This window comes from Lampetra planeri, chromosome 31 (assembly GCF_965212315.1).
Source record: "Lampetra planeri chromosome 31, kcLamPlan1.2.h2, whole genome shotgun sequence".
NCBI classification, from domain to species: Eukaryota; Metazoa; Chordata; class Hyperoartia; order Petromyzontiformes; family Petromyzontidae; genus Lampetra; species Lampetra planeri.
Window position 1 is genome coordinate 989,431 of NC_136137.1, and position 18,882 is coordinate 1,008,312.

Below are 18,882 nucleotides of genomic sequence, written 5' to 3' on the forward strand. Positions count from 1 at the left end.
TGCATCCATGACCGTGATTCAAGTGAACAGGCTTTCGTGTCAACAAAAACTCCCCCCTGTCCCTTGTGCAGGCATTCACATTGTAGTTGCGCTATGTACACATCTAGACGTGGGCGACGTTTTTTGTTGTGGCGTGTCAAACGCGACATTTAAAAACGTGTCTCTTGCTTCGCTTCATTTGCCGACGTCGTTTTGCAGCGGCGGTCCAGAAGCACCCCCCCCCCACCCCCGAGTTGACCGGCTTCCGAAGTTGACCGCTGGCGGCAGAGTCACGACGAGTCGGCGCTTTCGCTCGTGCCTGGAAGACTCGGGACGGACTGCCAGCGCGACGGATTGGAGCGGTCCGAGCGAGCGCCGTCCGCGTGCCGGAACGACACGGAAGAGCGGCGGGCGGAGCGCGCCGGCGACGCCTCCTGCCGCCCCGCGACCCCCGCGACCCGTACGGGACCGGCGAGCGCTCGGGGGGCGAACGTGCACGGCGTGAGCGGCCAGGGCGGGCAGGTCGCGGCGACGGAGCCTGGGCTCCAGGCGCCGTCCGCCGGGAGATCCAGGGGGTGCGGCGGGGCCCTAGCGGGGGGCGGCGGAGGGGCAGGGGGAGGGGAGGAGGCGGGGGAGTCGGGGGACGGCGGCGTGGGCCCCGGCGACGTGGGGCTGTAGGCGGGCGGCACCGGAGCCACGCGCCGCTGCAGCAGCTGGATGATGGAGCCGAAGTCGGTGGCGATGCGAGACTCCAGCCTGCAGGGACGAGGAGGAGGCACGCGGCACCGAGTCATGCACGTGCACGGCCCTTGTTGTCAATCCAATGCCCACACTTAACCACCCTGGTCAGTGTGGGTTGGGTGAAGTCACGGAGCACGGACGTGGAAGCACAGAAGTAGAGAACAGCTGTGGATTTTGCTACACTGCACCTCGACTGCCCGTCCCGCAGCCACGCGGCAGCCTATGGACAATGGGTTTGTGCGTGGTGGGCACCCATCCCTCCAGCGTCCAGGCTGCAGCATGCTTTAGCTTCCTAGGCCCGGTGGTGTGGCCACATGCTCGTGCATACACAGGCGCGCACACGCAACAATGCACGCACCGCTACACGTGCGAACATGCACACGTGCAATATACACGTATGTTTACACGCACACATAAACTCACCCATCCACACATACATACATGCACACATACATTCTATACATGTATACACAGAATTATTTATAAACACATACACACGTACCCATATCGTGCATGCTAACACACACATGTGCAAGGTGATACATATACCAGCCCCACGTAAGGGGGAGCCAATGACCACGCCCAGCTTCCGTTACAATTAATTTCCCACACACACTCTGCTATTTACTTCTGAGCTAAATCCAACCCATGCAGGTTGATAATTAATTGACCGCACCTGTTGATGTGCGTCTGCAGGAGCTCGATCCGGTCCTCTATAGGCAGCAGTCCGATCCGTAAATCCGCTCCAGTCTCCGTGTCCAACAGCCCAGTCCGCTTCTCCCCAAGATCCGCTCCGCCGGTCGCCCAGAAGTTGTAAACCTCCGGGACATCTGCGTGCGACCAGGGTAACAGGTGAAGCGGAGCGAGCTAGAATCCATCTGAGAGGCTCTCTGCACCGACTGGCTTGTCCAGTTGTAGCCTAGGAATCAACGGGGTTTGTGTCCAGAGGACAACCACCGTTGACTTCCAGCGGCATGGTCACCCAAACCCACGCTGACCAGCGCGGCGAAGTATGGCCAAACTACCCCCGCGGCGTGGGGCGGCCTTCGCCAAGCAGTGCCTTGACAGAGGGCTGTCAATTATCATTCATCGATGATACAATTTCCGACCGTGTAATGTGACACTCTCGTTGACACCGATGCTGAAGGTGACGATGGCGCACCGGCAAGGAGGTTGCAGCGGCTGCCCGAGATGGCCCCGCTGGAGAAGGGGTCCTTGCTGGCGGGCGTCGAGAAGCCGTCTGCGTTGCCGTTGACGGTGCCCGTCTTGGGCGACGGCGACAGCTCCAGGAGCTGCGTGGACGCCCGCGCCACCCTCTGCGCCCGGCTGCTGGACCTGGCGGCGAGCGCGCAGCCCCGATACACAGCCGCAGCCACCGCGGGCTCGTCACACTGAGCTCGTGCTGCAGCACCACCGTCGTCACGCTCGCGAAATACAGCGGCTCTAAGAAGCACACCCAATCTCCCGTGCACGCTTGCTTTTGATGCCCACAATGACCCCCATGAACCTAAATGAAATAGTTCAACATAACGATCAAACACCAACAGTAAACAAATCACAATGTCTCTCTATTCAAATGAGCAAAGGGACTCTGCGGCCCTGATCCAGTCGTTGAAATCCCACGTTCCCGTGGAGGATGGCAGTCTCTCAACGAGATATCCGTGCTGCCGAATTGCCGCAAGGCGTCGTTCGTTTGATCACACCCTGGAATGTAATGGAACGAGTTGGCCGATGAGGAGGCTTTCAACTTCCAACCTTCCCATTGCGGGCCAAGGGGTCTGACCGCAGCCGTGGGAAGCCTCGCCGTGGCCCAAGACTTGTTCCCCCAGAGGGTCCTGCATGGGGCGCTTGAGCGAGTAGGTGACGGGCGGTGGACCGCTTTGCCCGGGGCTTCATTTCCACACCCAGCAGGCCACATCTGGTGTACCTCTCGCTATGGCTATGAGTCGCGTGCCACTCAATTACAGTCTACCGGCAATGCAGGAAATATTCAATCAACCAGAACATCCTGCAGCGCAGGACGATTGGGAAGGCGCTGCGCTTCACAGAAGGAGCGGGGTGTTGTTGCTCCGATGTGATTCCTACCCAGTTAAGTACGGCATCACACCGTGTACGCCCTCCCGCTCTAGGCACTTTCGCTGCAACGTATTCAACCTACCGATGCCCAGTCCTGGCGAAGGCACTGTGTACTATCTCGCCATCACGTACTTGAGAGGTAGAGAGCCATTAAAAACCAACATTGTTTACGTTGCACAGTGAACATTCAGGCGCCATATGATGCCCAAGTGTTAGCGTCCCTGACTGGCTGAAGTGTTTTTCATGGCTACTCCATTAATGTTTATTTCCCAACATACCGTACCTATGGTGACTATTTTTATGCAAGTGTAAAGTATTTTTTACGTGATAAACAACTAACAAAAATACATATAGTATAACAGACAAGATAATATATCTTAACATATCAATAATAATGACTTTATTTTCACACCGATGGTTGTGCAGTGTTGACGCGCACATTACCATCCACCATCCCATCTCGAGTAGGAGTTTAACACGTGGGCTTTCGCCACCAATATTATCCATAATAGAGGTTTCTTTAGGTGAGATCGTGTAAATATAAATGTGTGGTTAAACCCGCCACCACCAGACACAGCCAATTATTAAGGTTTGTCACGTAACCAAACGTGACAATTCGTGACTAGTATGAACCGCGTCAATGCCTCTCATCGTCGAAAGATTGTGGCGCAAAAAACTGCTGCTGTTACCCGGGCGAGGAGAAGCTCACGTCCCCGACCTCCGTGCGCTTCCCCCGGGCCTGCTGTGCTTTGGGCCGGTGGTTACAGTTCCGCGTCTGGCCGTCCGTCCGCGATGTCACGTCGCTATCGTCATCCTCGATCCGCTTCTTTTGTTTCCCTGCGGACACGGGACGGGCGCGGATCCATGATTAAAACCAACGGTGGCGGCGCGATGGGTGGCTCAGGGCGAGAGTGCTCGGAGATAAACCGCAGCGGGCCAAGAGGGAGTTATCGACGGCCATTTATTCGTGCAGAAAGGCCTCAACGAGTCTCGACTCTTTTTCAGGAGGGTGCTGCATTGGTTAACGAGTTGTTGGCCTCATCCTAGAGGAAACCGGAGAAAACCCAAACTCGGCGTAGATCCACCACACTTGGAATGTAACCGGGCTCCACCGACCCATGACGGGAACCTTGCCTCGAGCACAGGCACGTGACTTGGACGCACCCCGGTCCCTCGGCTGTTTCCGTGGCGATGCCTCAGAAGCACACCAGGCAGGGGGTGGCAGTCGCACCGATAGCCTCCCAGATATGTTCAGACTAAGATTTTTCTTAAATTATGTCGAATTGTAAAAAAGTAACAAGAATAGTCAATACTTCTTGATGGATATTTAACTTAAGATACAATCAGTGTCACAATTTGACAATCTGATGATACATTTTCTTTGGCGGAACGAGTGCCTTTATAGACACTAGAAACCGCGTGGCACAATTGGGAGCCCTGGGTGTGTGCCAAGGCAACCCCACGCGACCCCACATGACCCCACACGAACCCACACGACCCCACACGAACCCACGCGGCCACACGCGGCCACACGCGGCACCACGTGACCCCACGTGGCCCCACATTGCCCCACGTGTGGCTCCATGCGGCCGGCCGTACCGAGGCCGACTTTGTTCCACAGCGACGGCCGCCGTCTCCTTCGCCGTGACGCCGCACCCTCCCCGCTGTCGCCCGAGTCCTCGCTGGAAGAGTCGGGGATCATGTCCACCTTTGGCCGGGGGGGAGAGGGTCGTGGGATTAATGTGACGCCAATACACGACACAGACGCACCGCGCCTAATCACATCACGAATATGATGCTTGTAAACGCAGGAAAGTCTGACAGCTGAGCCTCATGAATCTGTTTCAGGAGGATCGCTGTGTAGATTCTAAACGATTGAATTGTAGATAATTTTTTTCTAATTTGGCCTGTGACACTGGCACATGGCGTCTTTAACGTCCATTGTGAAGCAAACGGCACGTGGTTTGTTATGGTTGTATGTATGTTGAACTTGTGATCTCGTCAAGGAGCATAAACCATCACAGGAACTCCGGTCATCCTCGCAGCGGCCTTTGGCTGACCATCGAACAAAGACGGTCACCGCATCGCGTGCTTTCAGATGCGCTTCTGCGGCCGTCTGGAATGTTCTTCCTTCCGATATTATGAAGCCACTGGAGCTGTACACTTTTAAATCTAGATCGAAAACTATTTTCTTTCTGAACGCTTTTTGTGTTTAGTTTGTTGTCCTTCCCCCGCACCTCCATTTGATACTGTTGGATACGTATGGTACGAAAGAAGTTCAACATACACACATCGCATACATGCTTCCGTACATACATACATGCACACATACAAACATGCAAACCCCGAGACCCGAGCTGCCCGTACGTCGCGCAGGTTGAAGGTGATCTCCAGGTTGCGCCAGAAGCACTCGGAGAACTCGGGGTACATCTCCAGCACCTCGCACAGGTCCTCACGCAGGATCTTGTGGAGGTCGCAGTACGTGAGCGCCCGCACGTCCGCGTTGGACTTGCCGGGTTTGCTGCACACATCCAGCGGCTCGCCGAAGATGTCGTTCTTGCCTGGAAGAGAGGCGACCATCGACGCACAAACGCGTTGGTCCAACAAGCCGTCGATCCAGCGGTTAACACGCCAATCGATCAATCCATCAATGTAGCAAGCCAGCAAGTCAACAACCAACCATTCACTCATCCCATTAATACGTAAAGCCATTAACCAATCAATCCATCGTTCAATGAACCATGCATACATTTACCCAACAACATAACCATCAGCCAATTAAACCATTAACCCATTCAACCTTCATCTCAGCAACTCATAATTCCATCAACCCATCAGTAACCAATTCAGCAATGCATTGACTCATCAACTTATTAAGCCATGAATAAATCAATGCATCAGACATCTACTCATCAACTCAAAGTGAGCATTTCCTGGGTAAACAAGCGTAATAATAACTATAATTATTATATATCGGCTGATTACGGATTTTCCCACATCTCCCCTCTGCATCTCAAACTAAACTAAAACAAAATTATTTGATTTGAGCAGGTAAGGCCCACGAAGCTATACAGCTCTTTTTCAGAAGTGACCTGGCACAAATGATAGCTCAACAAAGTGGCTCATCATCACGTGGACATTTATAGCAGCCAAAATACTCTAAACGTCTGATGTTGATTCTAAATGTGGAGGGAAATAACGGAGGAACCGGAGAAAAATCCACGCGACCACGGAGAGACAAAGAACACGCAAACTCCAAATATACAGCAGGTGTCAGGGTCGGGATCGAACCCACAACCTCCTGCATACCAGGCGAGGGAGTTAACATCTCCTAGCCACGTGGCACCCCCATCTCCCCCCCGCATCTCCTAGGAGCGGACGTCCGCCCTGCGCCGCGCACCGAGGATAGCGACGACGATGTCCTCCCGCATGATCTCGATGGAGCCGCGTGAGATGAAGTAGAGCGCTCGCAGGACGTCCCCTGCATGCACTAGCGTGTCGCCGGGGGGAGCGTGCGTCGTCTTGAACTTGAGCGCGAGGGCACGCAGGCAGCCCTTGCTGGCGCCCTGTGGGGGGCACGCAGCACGGAGGGGGGGGGGTCATGGAAGGACGTGGTGAATGAGGAGGAAAGAGGGAGTTAACCCAATGATCACGCGAACTCCGGTCATCCTCACAGCAGCGGCTTTTGAATCGCCATCGAACAAAGACAGTCATTCATAATAGAGTTTTTTTTTGGGTTATATCGCGTAAATATATAAATCTGTCGTTAAAACCCGCCACCACCCGACACAGCCAATTAGTAAGGGTTGTCACGTAAACAGAACGTGCCAATTCGTCATGAGTACAGCACACCGGTGTGTTGGAGAGCCAAGCAACAACATTTACAATCTGAGTACGACGTTTCTCCAATAATTACAACTAGCTTCATCAGGCGACAGCCAGATTGATAAGTTTATGAATGTCTGTTTAGTTTGTTATCCATCCCCCGCACCTCTGATTAGCACGGTAGGCTACGTACGGTGCGAATGGAATTCAGCACACAAACACGTGCATACTCACAGCCCTGTGTTGTTCAACTGTACATCAGACTGCAAGCCAGCCACTTTTTTATCAATTCCGTAAACTTTGTCGGATTGTACTTTTGGTAAAAGTTTTTAGAATGATTGGGGAGCGACCCTGGTCCACGCGCCTCATTCGTCTGCGACAGATGTCGCCACCAGACGGCAGCAGACATCGCGCCGCGCGTGGCCCACGGGTCTCAACCTGCAGGGGCAACGTCGAGAGCGGCCACAGGAGGGACGATGGCCCCGGTCGTGAAAGGTTTAAATGTCGCTTTCTATGCCGAATCGGGAGAACCACTTCATCACAGCCACGAACCCACGCGTCGCCGCCGCCGTCACTCAATATCGGGGCTGCGCTTCCCATGCAGTGCGTCACGAGGCACCCTCAGGGGACCAAGGGGACCCTCCCCCGCCGTGACAGCTGTCCCTGCGAGCGACGAAGTGGACGCGGCACTGGGAGCGATGTTGCGCCGTGGCTGCCAGGTCAAATTCGGCAAAGAGTTTGTGCCGGGCAGCCAGCCCACACGGAGCACTCTTTGAGAAGAAAGCCACGGGATCTTTGGCGTCCACTGCGGATTTGACGGAGCGCTGCCACGTGGACGCGGTGCCCCACGCACCTTGAAGGCCCTGCAGTTTTCCAGAAGCGTCCGGTTGAGATGCAGGCAGATGTCGGCCTGCAGGCAGTCCGGGAAGCCCTTGAGCACCTGTCGCGGCACGCACACAAAGATAAAGGTCCCCGCACAGCCTTAGCAAACTTTTGAGGCAAGTGCTGTTAGCGAGTAATTATAAAGACGAGGGGGTGGGTGGTCAGCACCACGTCCTGCCGCCTTTGTCTCCCTTGTAGGGATCATGACACACCACGACAGTTTAGGCTGAGTCGACCTAGGCGCAGGACCGGTTTAGACTATCGTCACTGGTGTTGGCCGTGAGTGTTCATCGAACTTGGGTCGCTGGTTTCGTAGAGCATCGCGCTAACCGATGCACCGCTGCTCCCCACATACACACACACACGTGTGGGCGACTACGATCCACTCTGTGCATCGTCTAACAGCGGGATTTCAGCTGCTCGCAGAGCCTGACGGTCCACTCCGCGGTGTGCAGCCCCGGGGAGATGGATGCCGTGCGGAGCCCGTGTGTGTGTGCACGTGTGTGTGTGTGTGTACGTGCGTGTGTGTACGTGTGTGTGTACGTGTGTGTGTACGTGCGTGTGTGTACGTGCATGTACCTGTGTGTGTACGTGTGTGTGTGTACGTGTGTGTGTGTACGTGTGTGTGTGTACGTGTGTGTGTACGTGTGTGTGTGTACGTGTGTGTGTGTGTACGTGTGTGTACGTGTGTGTGTACGTGTGTGTGTACATGCGTGTACGTGTGTGTGTACGTGTGTGGCGATGAACACGCACGGCTTTTTGAAAGTCAGCTGCTAGATGAAGGCCTCTCTGCGTCGCGCGTGGGTGTCGTGCGGGTTATTTGAGGTGGGTGGCACAATACGCGGGAGCGTGATAATCACGGTGCGGCAGTGACTTGGCAGCACTGCCCGATGCTGCCGACAATGCAGCATAGCGCAACAGTCCCCTGTGTTATGGTGGTTGCCCATCCGGGCACCTTACCCACTCACTCAGCAGCCCAACCTCTTCTCCCACACAGCCCACCCTCACCCATCCACGCACCCACCCAACCTTCTCATTTACCCATCCACAACTCGCCCACCAACCAACCAACCTCACCTGACCATCTACCTCCTCACAGACCGACCCCCCCATCGATCACCCAGGCAACCCACGAGTCGTCACCCATCCGCCATCCTTCCCCACCCACTCAGTCACCAACCTGTCGACTTGCCCAGACACCAACACACTTCTGGTTGTCTTCTGAGCAAAAGTAAAGCGTTCCAAAGCTTGGAAGCATTTATGCTCCTGTTTACACGTAGGCTTTCGTGACAAATATCATCCATAACACAGGTTTTTTTTGGGGTTATATTGCGTAACTATAAATGTGTTGTTAAACCTTCCACCACCCGACACAGCCAATTAGTAAGGCTTGTTTTGTTGTTTTCGTGACAAACCTTACTAATTGGCTGTGTCGGGTGGTGGCAGGTTTAACGACGCATTTATATTTACGCGATCTAACCCAAAAAAAAACCTCTATTATGGATCGTTGCCCCTGTACAGTTCCCTTTCTGCCATAACGTGCACCGATGCCTTCTTTCTATATTGAGGGCGATGTTGACACGTAAAATAAAGATCGATCGATGGAACCGCGGCGGCGCCCCTGCGCTCACCATGTTCATGTCGATGCCGTTGGTGTAGGACCACGCGTGCTGGAAGTACTCCTCGAGGCGCTGCCGCAGGGGGTTGGGGATCTGGTGGAAGCGGATGAACTCCTTGACGCGCAGCATCTGCGTGTGGTAGCGCGCCGTGCCGGTGTACAGCCGCTGGATGATGGCCGACACGTTGCCGAAGATGCTGGCGTACATCAGCGCTGCGGCGGACAAGTGGGGCGGCGGTTAGCGGTGATTGGCGATGGTTGGCGCGACGGTTTGCGACGGTTGGCGATGGTTAGTGCCGGTTAGCCACGTTTGGCGGCAGTTAGCAGCGGTTAGCGACGGTTAACAGCGGTTATCGAGGGGATGACCAAAACGCCCATAAAACTGGGACTTTCCGTCCTGCAAAGGTGGCCGAGTGGCTCGGAGGGCAGAGTGCAGTGCCACTTGGCCGTCTGGAGTGCACTTTCAAATGCGCTTCTGTGGCCGTCTGGAACGTTCTTATTTCCGATTTTAGGAAGCCACCGGAGCTATGAACTTAAAAAAAAATCTAAATTGAAAAATCATTTCTTGAACACTGCTTTCTGTGTTTAGTTTGTTGTCCTTTCCACGCACCGCCGATTAGCGCGGTTGGCTACGTACGGTGCGAAAGAAGTTCAACATGCGTACAATTATGAGCGGATTGAATGTCTCCTATGATGCAACACAGAACGGCACATTTGGAATACAACTTGGGTGGGAAAAGGTAAACACCCACGGTGCTCTTTCACTCCCCGTGATAACCTTGCGTCTCCCTCTCTCTGTCTAAACTTGTTACTCCCTGTTGTGAATGGAACGAGTGAGTGAGGATCATTCACGCTCGATATTAAAATAGATTAAGTGCATCACCGAGTGTCCTACTTCAGCAGCTGAGACACAGTTTGTTCTTTTCTGCAACAGACACTTGACTACGCTTTGTTACGTGAAGTTAATTTTCCGTCCGTTAAATTTTCACCATTCTATGTTTGCGGGGCAGGTAAAGTGAGTGGCACCACCGCGCGCGATGTCACCAGAGGTCACCCTTGAAGACAAAAGGCCCCTGCTAGAGGAGTGGGAAATGGACACCACGGGCTCACGTGACCCATTGGCGATCGAACCGGGCGTTGCTTTGATTAAGCCGAGAGATGCCACGCGCTTTGGTTTAAGCAACCCAATTAAAACATAAATATACAAATGATGGACAATGTGCTCATAGTTGTGTATGGCTTGGGCCACGGTGGTAGATTTTACGCCACAGCCCTCTCTACGTGGATGATGCAATGACAATATTAGGAAGCCATTGGAGCTATCCACTTTAAAATCATCTAGATTAAAAACTAATTTCTTTAGAAATGCTTCTTTGTGTTGTCCTTCCCCCGCACCTCCCATAATCATGGTTGGCTACGTACGGTGCAAAAGAAGTTCAACATACACGCACGTACACACGTACGCACGTACAAAAACACCGCCACCGCTGCCACCAATCAGAATCGAAGATTGCCATTTCGTTGCGGTGGTTGATGAGTGCGGTGCGAGCACCGGCGAGATGAAGTAAGGGACAGGGGTGATTAGACGTCAGAGACAGGGGTGATTAGACATCAGGGACAGGAGTGCGGGAGCTGCCGCTGGCGAGCGAGGAAGCGAAATCAGCGAGCGGTGGGCGGGGAGGTGGTTGGTGGGGAGGTGGGCGACTGACATCCGATGAGCATGACGCAGATGGAGAAGATCTTCTCCGAGTTGGTGTTGGGTGACACGTTGCCGAAGCCGACGCTTGTGAGGCTGCTGAAGGTGAAGTAGAGCGCCGTCACGTAGCGGTCCTTCACCGACGGGCCGGCCGCCGGGTCCGTCGCGTTGTACGGCCTGCGGGCGGCATCACGCTCGCTCACTCACTCGCTCACTCGCTCACTCACTCACTCACTCACTCGCTCGCTCACTCACTCGCTCGCTCGCTCACTCGCTCACTCACTCGCTCACTCACTCACTCACTCGCTCACTCACTCGCTCACTCACTCGCTCGCTCGCTCACTCACTCGCTCGCTCACTCACTCACTCACTCGCTCACTCGCTCACTCAATCGCTCGCTCGCTCCGTGGTGCCGCCGTTCGCTCACCCGCTCATTTGCTCATTTGCTCGGTTATTCAGTCGCCCCATTATATCCTTTATTCATTCATTCACTCACGTATTCATTTAATTGCTTTTATTAACTGAATCGATTTATTAATTAAATCGTTTGTTCATTCGTTCACTCATTCAAATGGTAATTAATTAACCCATTCGTTCTCGTGAATAAATTAAATTGGTTTAATTTACTCTGATTCATTCATTCAATTGCTCATTTATACGTTCACTTATTCTCTTGCCCATTCACTTGTGCTAATGTACCTACCCATTCAGTAATCATTAACACATTCAATCTCTCAGGCAAATTTCTGCTGATAATTAATTAATTCACTCTCCCTCATTCATCAATACAATTTATTCACTCGCTAAATCAAATGCGTATTCCCTCACTCGCTCGCTCATTAACTGAACCTCTCGTTCATTCATCAACGACTTACTCAAATCTCTCGCTCGTGACGAGCACCGAGAAACACGCACGGCGCACTCGAGGCGAGCGACACTTTCACTCGCCTGTTGATCTGCTTGCCGAGCGCGTAGAGCCAGCCGATCTGCTCCATGGTGTAGGTGCGCTCCACGTTGCCGATGGCGTACCAGATGCACGCGAGCCAGTGAGCGATGAGCGCGAACGTGCACATGAGCAGGATGAGCACGGCGGCGCCGTACTCCGAGTAGCGGTCCAGCTTGCGTGCGACGCGCACCAGCCGCAGCAGTCGCGCCGTCTTCAGCAGCCCGATGAGGATCGTCGTCTGCGGGCGGGCGGGGGGGGGGGGGACCAAGGGGTCGCGGGGGTCGTGTGCCAAAGGGCAGAGATGGGTGGTGGCGGCAGTGGCTGTTTTACAAAATAACTTTTTTTTCTTCTTCCCAATTACAATACCAATGACGGTAATACCCCGGTTTGTATGTGTGCATGTTGACATTATTTTGCATTGTACGCAGCCAACCGTGCTAATCGCAGAACAATCGAAGCACTAAAAGCATTCTAGCATGTCTTAACAAATGAGTTTTTAAATATAGATGGTTTAAAAGTGCATAGCTCCAGTGGCTTCCTAATATTGGAAGGAAGAGCGTTCCAGACGGCCGCAGAGCGTTCCAGACGACCGCAGGTCGAATGAGCTAACCCTACGGCCCTGGGAGCATCCAATTATTTATGAATGAATAAAGCGAATCATCTACAATGGCAAGGCTCACCCCGAGTCCCGAGGTTCTTATGAGGAGGAGGATCACGCTCGCTCGGGATGTTTGGTCAATCCCACTCCTGGCAGTTTGGCGTCTCGTGGAAATAAAGCGGGATAACCCGGAGAAATCCCACGGTGCACACAAGTCGGGGAGACATCTCAGCCCTGCGACATCCTGGCCACGTCTCTCAGTCCCACAGCGACAGCACTTGGCAAGCCCTGGGGTGGTCACTCATCCAAGTTACTAAGCAGGTGAGCTCCCGGGGTCTGACGAGACGGTGGCGCATGCGCGGCAGCCTGGAAAGGTCATCAGTGTGTATTATGTAGAACATCTCTCCCACCGTACGTTGCCAACCGTGATAATCGAAGGTGCGGATTGCTGGGGCTCGCTGGAAGGGGAATATCGGCTTTTGATTATTTCAATGAGACTACATTTTGATCTCATTATATAACGTTTTTGATCAAATAAATAAGTAAGTTACGTGGGTTGAATTGAGAATGTATTCAGCTAAACGATACATTCCGAATGTTCACATACATTACACACACATGCAATGTCATGTACAGCACGCAATTCAATTCGAAGGCGTCAATAAGTGGGATTTGTTTGCGCGTGCGTGGATACGTTCAAATACAGACTCCCTTCCTCAGTGTTTGCCGATTATAATTTGGCCGGTTGATTAAACGACTACAGCTCGATGTCCTCTTTGTGGATGTACCGCTTCTGTTTCAAAAGAGGCTTTAATTTACGGCGGAACGCGGTGTCCCGACGGGCCGAATCGATGGACATCGAGGGGGCGAGGATGCGACGGAAGGTGAGGGCACCTCAGAATGAGAACCTTGATTCACCCTGGGGGAATCCGATGGGCTACTAAGCTCTTTGTCACAGATGTCCAGTGTGGGCGCCAAACTCATCGCAATTCGATGCTGTCCGGCCGTGCGAACGCCCTCGACGGGAACCGACCGCTAATCCAATCGCGTTGCCATCACTTCGGCGTAATCTCTCTGGCGACGCGTGCGCTTCTCCCCAATTGCTCGGCAGGGCGGGGGGTGGGGGTGGGTCAAGGTTGAGCGCCCGAACCGAGCGCGGGCCACGCGGGCAGTGGCGCTGTTGTTCTACGCGGCCAGCGAAAAGTGCAACGGAATACAAGTGAAGGCGATGAAAGTTAATCGGCGGCATCAAAACAGCGATGGCCGAGGGGGCGGGCGTCTTCGGAGGGCGCACGAGGGGGGGGAGGGGCGGCCAGCACCACGGCCGGCCACCTTTGTCTCCCCGGTGGCGAGGTTTACACCAGGTAATCATTTCAGACTGAGTCGACCGAGGGGAGGCCCAGGACCGGTTCAGGTAATCGTCACTGGTGTTGGCCATGAGCGGGAATCGAATTCGGGTCGCCGGGTTCGTAGCGTGGCACGCTTACAGCTACAACCACCGCTCTCCACACACGCACAGACGCACGTGCACACGAGGACAAACCTCATTGGAGCCTGAGCCAAAGATGAGCAGGTCGAAGGGGATGGCCGCCACCATGTCGATGAGGAACCAGCCCTTGAAGTAGTGGATGGCGATCTTGCCCGGGTGGCTCACCACCTCGTCGTTGTCGTCAACGTACGTCGTCCGGAAGTTGATGAGGATGTCCACGATGAACATGATGTCCACGAGCAGGTCCACGATGCTCAGGGGGTCGCAGGCGTAGGCGCAGCCCTGCCGCTGACGGTCGACCTGCAGTGGCAGACGTCTCATTCGCTTACTACACGGAGAGAGAGCGAGAGAGAGAGAGAGAGAGTAGACAAGCGGTCTTCATTCATCACCACGCAAGAGCCACCAGGAGCCGGGCAATCGCTTTTCTCACTCGTGTGCACCCTCCCACGGGCTCTTTGATCACCGCTCTTGCCTCTTGCGTTGGCCCCGATCTTTGCCGGCCTCCTAACACTGGGCTCGACATCGCACGCCACAACTCCACGTTTTGACGTGATTGCCCGAGCCTGCTCATTACTCTTCACCCGCGTCGTTATGATGTCTTTTGGGGTTTCACCGACTCATTAATAATGCACACGCGCTGTCATCTCATTTGCCTCTTCCAAATTACGCCAAGGGCATGCAATGCCGTCTGAAATTGTCTGAAAAGCCAAGCCGCTCCACAATGTATCGTGGAGAGCCTTACGACTCGTGCACGTGCTTGTGGGCTGGCTAGGGGGTTGTCCAGGGACACCGCCTCTCTTTGCCCAATTGCTGCTCGTGGGCACACAAAGGAAATGACACAACTGAAGCAAACTCACCCACGCACCCACCACAACTTACCACCCACCCACCCACCATCACTACAACCAACCACTCACCAACTACCACAGCCAACCACCCATTCACCACCACCACAACCAACCACTCACCAACTACCACAGCCAACCACCCACTCACCACCACAACCACCCACCCAATAACCACCACCACAATCACCCACCACAACCAACCACCCACCCTGATTCAACAAATATTGCTAGACAACTTGATCCGAAAGTCTCCTAGGTTCATGGACTAAATGGTTATTCGGTTTTAAGTGGGGAGATAAGATTCACGCGATGTTATTTATTTACTGCCTTCTAGCCCGCAATTCTCCACGACGGCACACCACAAGATTTGTACAACCTGGTGGGTCCACTGAGTGGGCCCCATGGTGTAAGTGCGCAGCCTTTGTTTCATGTGTCTGATTCTGCTGCTGAGACTCGTCGTTGAGAAGACGTGTTCATGAACACACCGGTCCGGAGGACCCACGGCCTGACGGACGAGGGAGTGATTGCGTGGGTGTTTGCGGTTGTTCTGCTATCGTTTGACACGAGGTCTGCAACTGAAGTCAGAGGCGGGGCTAGGGACACGCCCATTACTCGTGACATCAGTCGGTACAACGCGAACATCACAGCAACGCGCCGTCGACACGCGCCTTGACCCGTTCGTTGCGTTCGATGTCAGCAGCAGGGCTCGGTTCGGCTTCCGCAGTGGAAAAACAGGGATGGCCCGGTACTTGCCCGGCACGGGATGGCGCAAACGGAAACTGGGCACCTGACTCTGATGCAACTGAACCCTGAGGCGCATCCCGACTCAACCCCGAGCGGGCGCGGATGGGTGCCGCGCTTCCAGCTCACCTGCGGGTCGTTGAGCAAGAAGGCGGCAGAGAAAGGCGTGAAGACGGCGGTGTAAATGACGAGCAGCAGGATGAGCCAGTCCCACATGGCCTTGAAGGGGCTGTAGTGGAGGATGGTCCATTTCTGGATGCGTGGGGCTTGAAGTTTGTACTCGGGAAGGACGTCAGCTCCCAGAGAGAGGACCTGCACGAGGCACGAGGCACGCGGGACGTCACGCTCCCGCTCTCTCTCTCACTCGTCGTCACCCACAGGTCAGAGAATTCCAAGACATGTGGCTTTGAAATGATCAAAAAGGGTTGAGGATGGGATGATTGCGTGATTGAGGTGTGAAAAACAGAGCGCAGAAAAGTAGGAACAGATTAAGTGAACGTTAAACCGAAAAGTACACAAACTCAGAAGAAAAAGAAGATAAATTGTTGATAGATTATTTTTTTTTGTGTGGGAAAGTATGGCGTGTTTGGTGTCATTTCTTCTGTGCCACGATGGCACAGAATGTTCCCCCGTAATCCCCATCCGTGATGGAATTTAATTACGAGAAGATGTCTGTTCGCCTGCCCATGTCCTCACCATAGCGATCTGCCGAAAGTTTGTCTTAATATAATACATTAATCTAGGCTAGGTACAATGTGGCCTAAATACACAAATGACTCCTGCGTTGTGCTCGTACGAACTGAGTCGTCCCCGACTCTTCTCAACAGGAGCTCCAAGCTTCGTGAATGATCAATAAAGCGGTTGAAATAACAAAGCGCAAGAAGGGCCATCGCAGAGGCGTGCGCCTGACAGTGATTTTCAACCGTTTTGACGTCGAACTGCGAATCTCCAAACCTCAAGTGGGACATCCGGGGACACACACCGCTCAGGCGTGCGGCGTGTGAGCGTGCATGCACGAGAGCCGTGCGTGTGCTTTCTGAGATTTGTCCCCTATCAGTGAGCACACGGCGAGCGCCCGATCCACGTCCCGCCGCCGTCGCTTCCGCGGCCGATGGCGGCGGCCGCTCAAACAGAACGACGGGCGGCAGCCTGCACCGCCGCGGGAAGGCACTCCCCGCTGAAACAACCAAAACAGAACGACGCCGGTGAAGCGGTCGCCGTGACGATCGCGCCTCCTCGACCCCCCCAGGCGATCGAGCGCCTCCACGGCCGCGCTCGCCACGTTCGCAGCGGCGGCGGCGGCCCCGGAACGTGCCGGGGCTTAACGACCGCAACGGAGCATGGCGGGCGACATCGATTTCCTCCGACGGTCGCCCCGCGTGCCTCGGAGACGCGCGGCGGGCGCCGCAGAGACACGAAATCGATGGGCACCGACGGCGAGAGACGCCGCATTGATTCGATTCACGCCGGGCGCTGCGCGCGGGACCCCGCGGGAGAATCGTGTCCATCGCGTTAATGCGTCTGCAGCGACCTTCAGGGTCGCGAGCTTAATTCTGGCCCTGAGATATCTCAATCTTTGCCGGCATTCAAAGCGCCTAGTGCCGTGTTGCCTGTGCGTGTGTATCTACAGGTGCACTACAGTAGAGACTGTGCTGTTTTTATACAAAATTAAAAATCTTTAAGCTTTGATTGATTAATTTTACAGAGCATCTATCATAAGGGAAAGTCATTGCGAGTCTTATTTATCCAGGGTGGATTTTATGAGTCTCAAGACTCTTGAGGAGGGTCCTGTCCTGCATTTGGATGTTTGATCCTCCTATTATTTTTTTGATTTACAATTAATTTTGTCTCCGAGGTGCTGTACATCGTCAACGGGGGCGCTTTTTAACACTCGTTCGCGCGCCGGAGATGCCTGTGGGCAGGCTGTTGCGACAAGCGCAGGGGTGCGGGGTGCATTAGGCCCACCCACGGCCGAAGGAACGTGGCGTAGCGAGGCGGGCGGGCCGGGTTGACCGCCCCGGCCGACGTGACTGACGCTCGCCCCAAGAGCGACTTACGGCGCTTCGCCAGCCCACGTGACGTTTCGCTTAGCGGCGGCTGGAGGAGGGCAAAGAGGGCCCAGTGGGGGGGAGGTGGGGGGGGGGGAGCAGGCGGTGGGGGGGGGGGTGTGCTCCCTGGTGGGGGGGGGGGGGTGTGCACTGAGCAGGACGTGCGCCCCAGCCTCCCGCTTCACCAGGTGGCGAGTTATACCTGCTGCAGCGTCGAGTCTAGTGCCGTGACTGGAAGCTCCACAATGGGAAAGGCGGTTTCGCTCTTCGCATGTCGCTGGATGATTGCACCAAAAGAAAAGGACAATAGACAAATGTTTTAAAAATAAAGAAGCAAACGAATGAATCACAAGCACGCGATGCTAACACAGTGACCACCACCAGCAGCAGACCGCCTCATGCCGTCACGCTGCACATCACAAGCACGCGCACAGCACCCGCTCGGCAGCGTGCGGTAACACCGTGAGCAGTTGGCTGCGGAGAAAAACGTCGCACCCGCAACTTGTACCGCTGCAATGTGCTGTGCAGAAACATGCAGAGTGTGTGTGTGTGCACGTATAGCTACACGTGGCGCACAAGTGACCTCGCCACCAGGACAATGCTGCGCATTCTTTGCGCGTAAAAAAAAAAAACCGGAGATGCATCGAGCAGCGATTGGCGACGATCCGATTCGAGTTTCAAGTTGACCGGGGCGAAAACTCGGAGCAGGGGACAGGGCCCTCACTTGCGAGCGTGGCATGGGGCATGGGTCTGCCGGCAGTAGGTAGCAGTGGTTGCAATGCACGGTCGCAATTGTGTAATTATATAGGCCCAATGGAGAGCAATCGTGAGGCGTCTGTGAACGACGACACGAAAGGACCCCCATTGACTGTGAAGAGCCACTTGAACGCGCGTGTTTAGACATCGAAAATCACTCGAGCAGTGGCAGTAACGCGACAACTCGTCCGTTAATCACGGGATGCAGCTTGTCCTCAGCTGCAAGCATCCTGGACAAAATCACCTCCCTTGAGAGTGAAACGATTTACATATTAATTTTATTCTTTTGCCAAGAGCTGGCCGCGTGCTTTCTACACTGGGCAGTAACACCTGTGCTGCACACACACACACTTGATCGGTCTTTAAAAGCCAATGAAGCCACTGGTCGAGGCAAGACGCTGCTGTACCAGTGATACGAGATTGAAAGGCAGTCCACACCAGGCGATCCTCACACAACAACAACAACAACCGCCATTTGCCACCAAGTGGCGGTGACGTCACAACGGCACTTGTGCCCGGCTAGGTGCGAGGGGCCGGTAACCCCTCCACATATCACGGCCTTGAACCGGTAAGCTCGGTGGAGACACCCATCCAAGCTCGTGCCGGGGGCGCTGGGGAGGAAGGGGGTCTCTGTGACGC

General features: G+C 54.4%; 1 protein-coding gene across 1 annotated transcript in view; it reads right to left on the reverse strand.

Moving 5' to 3' along the window:
• Positions 1-269: 269 nt before the first annotated feature.
• LOC144729015 (voltage-gated inwardly rectifying potassium channel KCNH6-like) overlaps positions 270-18,882 on the reverse strand; it is a 51,681-nt gene continuing 33,068 nt past the window's right edge. Inside the window, exons 5-18 of the mRNA XM_078608848.1 lie at positions 17,690-17,764; positions 15,569-15,751; positions 13,905-14,150; positions 11,766-12,001; positions 10,831-10,994; positions 9,135-9,334; positions 7,475-7,561; positions 6,197-6,362; positions 5,164-5,357; positions 4,396-4,504; positions 3,486-3,633; positions 1,883-2,055; positions 1,397-1,550; positions 270-735 (exon numbers count right to left, since the gene is read on the reverse strand). Coding sequence (XP_078464974.1) covers positions 270-735; positions 1,397-1,550; positions 1,883-2,055; positions 3,486-3,633; positions 4,396-4,504; positions 5,164-5,357; positions 6,197-6,362; positions 7,475-7,561; positions 9,135-9,334; positions 10,831-10,994; positions 11,766-12,001; positions 13,905-14,150; positions 15,569-15,751; positions 17,690-17,764 — 2,601 coding nt within the window. The remainder of the gene's footprint in view (positions 736-1,396; positions 1,551-1,882; positions 2,056-3,485; positions 3,634-4,395; positions 4,505-5,163; positions 5,358-6,196; positions 6,363-7,474; positions 7,562-9,134; positions 9,335-10,830; positions 10,995-11,765; positions 12,002-13,904; positions 14,151-15,568; positions 15,752-17,689; positions 17,765-18,882) is intronic.